Below are 7253 nucleotides of genomic sequence, written 5' to 3'. Positions count from 1 at the left end.
CCCTTTGCTTTGGACAATTTATGTAAATGTTATTACTGTTTATAAATATCTTCTGTTGTTATGGCTGATAATCTTGACTTTTCCGGTGTTCATGGAGGTAACTAAGGTATATCTATGCTGTAGTCGACAAGGGGGCCTACCTATGATGCCCGTGCAGTTCAAAATGTTTGCAGGCCAGCCTATGATGTCGGGTTGGAGGCATAATTATGATGTCAGGTTGTTGTACACGGAAATTTTGTGGGATATTTCTTGCAGATTGGGAGTTTATGTTTTTCTTCGTTAGCTTTTAAGATTGTTGTAGTTAAAACATGAGATGGAAGCCTCAGATTGAATACTGAGCTATGTTACAGATTTACAGTAGTGGCTATCTTCTACATCAGCCTCTGTTCAAATAGTTTATTTTATATGTTTGTTCATGGAAGTTGATTATCCTCGCATACAACTACCCTCAGCTCAGGAAGCCTCAGATTGAATACAGAGCTATGTTGCCAAGGATTTAGAAGGAATTATTTCCATATAAGTAAGATTATTTGATCCTGTTCTGAAATACTTTTTAATGCTTATATTTGGATGGGCATGATGTGGTGCAGGTTCCACCGATTCTGGAAGCACACGGCTGAATGGAATCCAACAGAACCGATGCTACATCTATAGCATCCTATATTAGTGATACATGTTTAATTCGGTGATAACAGATATATCATCCTATTTTTTTCATTTGCATGGTTCCTTTCCATTGATGTTGTAGTTGGTACTTGCCAATCTCTATGGAGTATTGGTATGAGTGGACTAAGTGAGAAGAGTACATGATTGTAGGTTGCAACTTGCTAATAAAGCGTCCATGTTCATGTGTGCGTGTCATTATTAGATAACATCTCTACTTTCTTCTCATAGTTGCATTACTGAAAGGTGGATCAGCGTGCACTATTGAAGCATTTTGATTGGCCTGAGAGAAATGAGGACACTGCGACAGACAACCTTTTGCTTACTAACCTCATAAATATTTGAAGCATAAGTTTAAAAAAAAGGGCAACCTGGTGCATGTAGCTCCCGCTTGCGCAGGGTCCAAGGAAGGGTCCGACCACTTTGGGTCTATAGTACGCAGCCTTTCCCTACATTTCTGTAAGAGGCTGTTTCCAGGACTCGAACCCATGACCTCATGGTCACAAGGCAGCAGCTTTACCACTGCGCCAAGGCTCCCCTTCTTGAAGCATAAGTTTCTAACTACAAAAATGATCTCACAACCTTGCCTGTGACAGTGCACCTATGGTATGAGGAGTACATTTCAAACCTAACATCTAAGACCTGAGGTCCCAATCAAGACGCCCGCCGGGTATTGGGCACCCACCAGTCCGGCACACTCCTCAACCAGGACGCCTGATGCTGTACTGTTGCATCTACCTTGCCCGGTTTAGCTGTCGTCGACGCCAGACAACGCCATCATCCTGCGCTCGTCCATCATCACACGCCCACCGGCGAGACGCCGCTGCTTCATGCCGCCGAGAGCCGCCGTCGTCAACGCGGGAGAAGGCACGCCACACCACCTCACGCCTCTTCCATCCGGCGCCGCTCCACAAACGATGCCCCCAATAGGGAACAAGATACCGCAGCGCCGCCATCATCTGATCCGGAGATCTTAGGATTTTCCCCGGAGCGGCACGAGCAAGTTGACAATAGTTGCTTGACAATGCCTTCATCAAGGTAACGGCGTAGACGCCGCCATCGCCCGCCGTGACCGGGGTCGGCTCGGTTTTCACCGGCGACTATGTCTCGCCAACTCGGCGCCGGTGCTAATAGTGGGATCCAAGATCCGTCACTACCAGTCTGGCCAACCACCTTCGGTGGAGAAGGCAGCCACCACCACCATGCCCGGGCCAAGAGACCCGGATGTCCTCGTGTCGCAAAGATTATCCAGGGGGATCTCCTCTTGCCATTGTCAAGACGAGGTGCATCCACAGTTGTGGATCTCGATCTAAACCCCTCGGGCCCAGATCAGATCTCATCGCAGCCAAGATCTCATCCGCCAAACGGGCGCCGGAGATCTCCTGGCCACCGCCAACCCGCTGCGAACTGCCGTTGGAGGAGGAGGGAGATGGACGCCGCTGCCCCCACGCGTTACCACCGGCAACATAGCTACAGAAAATGCTAATAAGTGATCACTGTGTAGTAGCTCCATATGTTACATATAAATGGGTTATTTTCATCTTATTTGCACCTTCTTTGTTGTTCATGTCATTTAGATTTGCCTCCATATGAAACACATTATTTTTGGAGATATATTATGCATGGATGAGAAGCTATTTGATAATTATTTGATGACAAGTGAGACGTGCATTGCATGTGCAAGCTTACTAGTATACATTAACATTTGGGGTTGAACTGCAACTGTAGGTGGTACTAAATTATTCCAAAAAATAGAAAATAATCATATTTTTAATGGAGGCTATCTATAGGGTTACAACTTTGAAAAAAGGGACCAGCAGTGGACCCGGTTAGGCTATTGGTTTAGTTTTTACCGGTAGAACCGCTGGTTCAACTGGTTCAATAGCAACAAAAACGAGAATATTTAAGTTGTTCTTTTTATTAAAAAAATGACCTTTGATCAAATGAACCTTCACAACCAAGCTTTATTCATCGAAATCAACAGAAGGTGGGATACAGTTCTGGTTGTAGGGTTGACCGAACAAAATGTGACATCTCAGAGCTAGAGACGAAGTGAATTTGGCTAAACTACGTGCTTCAATATTGACAAGACGACCTTCAAAAGTAAAATTACAACTAAAAAGCGAAGCTTGAAGCTTAATCTCCCTGATAATGGCTCCATTACTACCACGGTTGTCGTTGTGGATATCACCTATGACCTGCTAAGCATCTGAAGCAACCACAAACTTTATGTTGGTTGTAATCCTTTATTAAATCATAAATTGTAGCTAACCCAGTTGGTATTGGCCCTTTGGGCGTGTGGTGGCTCAAGGTTAAATGTTTGATTTCTAGTTTACATACGATTTTCTTGATATTTTGCTGGTCTTGGTCTAAAAGACCAACACACCTTACAAACTGGACAAGGCTTCGGTTCCGGTTTTTTCCCTTCAGTCCGGCCTGGTTTTTAAAACTATGGTTTCGACATATTTCACCATGTTAAAGTCTCTCAATTTAAATACTAGATACAAATCTATGTATTTTATTAAATCGCATTTAAATTAGGGTTTGCATTAATACTATTAGGATTTAATCTAACACCTTTCAAGATTAAAGCATGATGGTATATGATGGCATCATGCCATGGTGATGCAAAAACAAAAATAAAGAAGCAATTCTAATTAGGATACTACCCCGGACTGTTACACCTAGGTGGCTATCTATCGACGGGATTGCTGAGCAATGAGTGGCGCAGCTATTGGAGAAACCATCAAAATGATGATTAAAGCACCACTCCATATCCGGTGTGAAAATCTGCATTCCAACCTTAGTTGGTTAGACCTGACAACTATAAACTTGTAATGGCTAATCATGCTAGTAGCAGAAACAAGAGACAGTGTGAATCTTCAAACACTGAAATCAAATCTTAAACATTGTCTTGCAAGCAGCAGAACATTCTGAAGTACATAGGCCACTTGCCTTGACTTCAGTAGTTTTCAAAAGGGTCGGCAGGAGAAAAACCAGATCCTATTTTGAAGCTCCAAATGTAACCTCCTTGAGGATCAGAACGTGTTGTGAGCAGCACTATGGAGGTTTCACTGGCCCGTTTCATGGACCCAAGAATATCCAATTTGGATTGCACCTCTTCAATCGAACTGGGGGCAGCGGCAAACACAATCACCGCCTCCTGCAGCACCAATGCGCTCTCAAAGAAGAATTTGAGGAAGGCGAGCTCACCGCGGCCCCCTCGGAAATCATGGAAAACCAGCAGCTTGATGCGCGACCGGATGCATTCTATGGTGCCAGACTCGTGCCATGACTTCAGGTTCAGCTTGCCAGTGGATTGGTCGGTTTTTCCAGACTGAAAATTCAACCAGTCAAATGTACATGCAGTTCATCAGCTATTGATAGCAAGTAGCAATATGGCACAGTTCAAAATATGATGCTAGTACATGATGCTGCAAATGGAGGCCAATGGAAGCATTAGGGGCCTCACCTTGATGTGGAGCGTCTCAACATTCGGAAAGCATCTGAGGACATCGGGAACCATCTTGGAATCATTGCGGACTTCGAAACGCACCTCCAAAGCCAGGATTCCCACACTTGGCACCATGGTGCTCGGACTCACCCCTGTCCCAGCCTACAATTGCAATTACAAATTTACAATGCACCCAATTAAGAGAAGAAAGATCACACATTTGCATTGATCGCCTAGGAATTTACGTTGAACCTTGAACGGAAGGGAGATGAGGCACCTTGATGATGGTGTTGCCGACCTCTAGGATGTGCCTTTGGTCCAGCTCCAAGTATCCCAACAAGTGCAGCTTGGGGGCATGGCCAATCTTCACCTTGGTGCAGGTGCCATTAGGGGTACAACCTTCGGACTGGATGAGCCGCTCAAGGCGTGGGGCATTCACCACGAAGATTTCTTCAAGGAAGCACACGATGATCTGCACGCACCGGAGGCTTTGGCTGACAAGGCGGAGGCAAAGCCTGAAGAGATTCCCTTCGAGACAGAGCGTCTCCAGCACGGGGCTCCTGTCGAGGACGAAGTCCAAGTCCCTGCTCTCCATGATGACATTGCAGAGCCCGAGCTCACAGAGGTTGCGGAAACAGGTGGCGCTCGGGAGGCCGGCCGTGTCGGGGAACTTCCAGGGGCCGAGGTAGAGGCGGGTGAGGGTGGCCATGCCTAAGAAAGTGTCGGGGAGAGTGACGTCGAGCGGCCACCGGCGGTTGACGAGGACGAGTTCCTGGATACCCTTGTCGGCGAGGATCTGGAGCCAGCCCGTGAGCAGGGCAGGGAACTCGTCCATGTAGCAGCCGTTGAGGTGGACGCATCGGATGGGGCCCGGGTGCGCGGCGAGGACGCTGGACACGGCGGAGGTGGCGGGGAAGAGGTCGGCGTCGACGAGGACGAGCGGGGCGGAGCGCCAGACCCCGCACCAGCGGCGGGAGAGCGCGGAGGTGCGGGCGGCGTCCTTTACGGGGAGGCGGGAGACGATGTTGTGCAGGAGCGTGTCGGGGAGGCGGCTGACGCGGTCGACATCGTCATGGGGGGGAAGGGCGAAGAGGCAAGCGGCGGCGGAGACGGGCGGGTCGGGGAGGGCGTAGTGGGCAGGCAAGTAGGTGCGGTGGAAGAGCTGATGCATCCAGTCCTCGCTGCCCAGGTACTCGCCCACTAGCTTGACCAAAGGCATGAAAAGGGGACTCGAGGTGAAGTACTCCATTTCCGCCGCCGCCGCCGGAAGCCGCGGTGGGGACGAGGGCTTTGAGCGCTGTGTCTGTGGACTGGAGCAGGAACGGCCGAAGGAAAGGGAAAATAGAATGCTCCTGAGCTTTTTTATTTTTTGGGATGGAACCGGGCCGATCTCCTACGATACCAATTCGGAAAAAATCAAACATAAATGATTCAAAAAAATCGTGAAAATTTTGTGAATGCTCACAATACATGTGTCTTTTTTTCAGGTGAAAAGAAATTTCTCATTACTCACGGAGGCTTCTCAACCAGAGCCAAGCTTACAATGGGGTCTAATCCCGATTGCAACTAAACAGTGGTGCGGGAAGTGCTCCTACCATACTTGGCGAGCTCATAACTAACTTTGTTCTGTGAACGACAACAAAGATTAAAAGAGACCTCTCTCCCCTCTGTTGCTACTAGTCTCTTAATGTCCTCGACAACGATGCGATGGACCGACCGGTCCTGTCCTTGCGCTGTGATCATGGACACCGCCTCCGCACAATCAAGTGAGTCGGGGAAGGATCAAGTATAAGTGAGTCGGGGAAGGATTAAGCATAAGTGAGTTGGGGATGTGGATTTTGTCCCCAAATTCACTATTCCTTGGGGAAGAGCTAATCTTTGTTCGAGCAGTGCCAGAGCCAAAGCTTACGGAACGCCACCGAAGGCTCATTGTATTCTCCTCGAGTTATCCAACGGATGAGCCTCAAATCACTTGAATTGATCTTGAAGATGACCATCACACCTTTTTACATACATCTCCAGAGCACACTACAAGCAAGGAAGCTTATGGAGGAGCCCTAATCATCTAGGAGCCCAAGCTCCATGAGTAACAAATCAATGGTAAAAAAATCTTGCGGGGAATACGAATTGGTTTGGTCAAAGCATAGATTGAATCTTGCTTTCTCATTCCCAAAAATTTCAACAAGTTTGTGTTGAAGGATTGAGAGATAGGACCAAAGTGGAGTTTGTCAATCTTGGAGATCAACAAGACATAAGTGTTAGGGTTGGAGGTGGACGAAGACGCCCTTATATAGTGTTCTTGGACGGGGTGGGAATTTTTCCCGTTGGACCCCATGCGCACGAGCTACACACATAAGAAATCCACACCCCGTGCGCACGGAGGTCCAAGACCCCGTGCGCACAGGGTATCCAGAGAGTTACGCGCCACCCCATAGGGAGCTACTGACCACCTCGAGCTCATGGGGTCAAAGATATCTAGTGACTTTCTGTTGCAGCTCTTTGGACACCACCGGACAAGCACAATATCGAGGGCAATATAGTGGTAGGTGTGGGAAGGCTGGTGTATATGTTTGAAGTGTTCTCACGCGGAACTCATCCAATATGAACTCTCTTAATAGTGCATTTTTCCTACGACTCGAATCGAACCAAAATGAAAACCTTTGAGTCACCGGGAAAACCATGCTTGTGATCTTTTAAAAATGTGTGTGTAGGGGGGGGGGTCACACATCTCCAACATGATTTTCATGGAACCAATATCCTGAGATAAACTTTAGCAATCGATATTAGTTCCACTAACCATACTATCATCAAACCAAAATACAATTAAGTGCCACATGCACTTCCACCATACATCTTTAGTTCCGAATCCACCCCAACTTGTGATGGAGTTGATCGACACCACTTCGGGCCAGTCCTTTTGTTGGCTTCTAGAATAAGCTGGAATAAGATCTTACTCAGCTTATTCTAGAAGCTCAACCCAAATTATTTTTTTAGAAGCCTGCTAATTAAGACTTGACTAGTAGGCTTCTAAAAAATATTTTTGGTTGGTTTCTAGTATAAATTGGGTAGGGTCGGCTTATTCTAGAAGCCCAAAAAAGGAACCAAAAGAATTGGCCCTTCATCCTCATGGCGGGAG

General features: G+C 47.2%; 1 protein-coding gene across 1 annotated transcript; it reads right to left on the bottom strand.

Moving 5' to 3' along the window:
• Positions 1-3517: 3517 nt before the first annotated feature.
• LOC119286295 (F-box/LRR-repeat protein At3g26922-like) lies at positions 3518-5416 on the bottom strand. Its single transcript, XM_037565674.1, has 3 exons — positions 4395-5416; positions 4136-4279; positions 3518-4000 (listed from the first exon to the last, which is right to left on the bottom strand). The coding sequence occupies exons 1-3, from the start codon at positions 5364-5366 to the stop codon at positions 3626-3628; spliced, it is 1491 nt and encodes a 496-aa protein (XP_037421571.1). The 5' UTR covers positions 5367-5416; the 3' UTR covers positions 3518-3625.
• Positions 5417-7253: the final 1837 nt, after the last annotated feature.

This window comes from Triticum dicoccoides, chromosome 4A (genome assembly GCF_002162155.2).
Source record: "Triticum dicoccoides isolate Atlit2015 ecotype Zavitan chromosome 4A, WEW_v2.0, whole genome shotgun sequence".
NCBI classification, from domain to species: domain Eukaryota; kingdom Viridiplantae; phylum Streptophyta; class Magnoliopsida; order Poales; family Poaceae; genus Triticum; species Triticum dicoccoides.
This window is presented reverse-complemented; position numbering and strand designations above follow the sequence as displayed.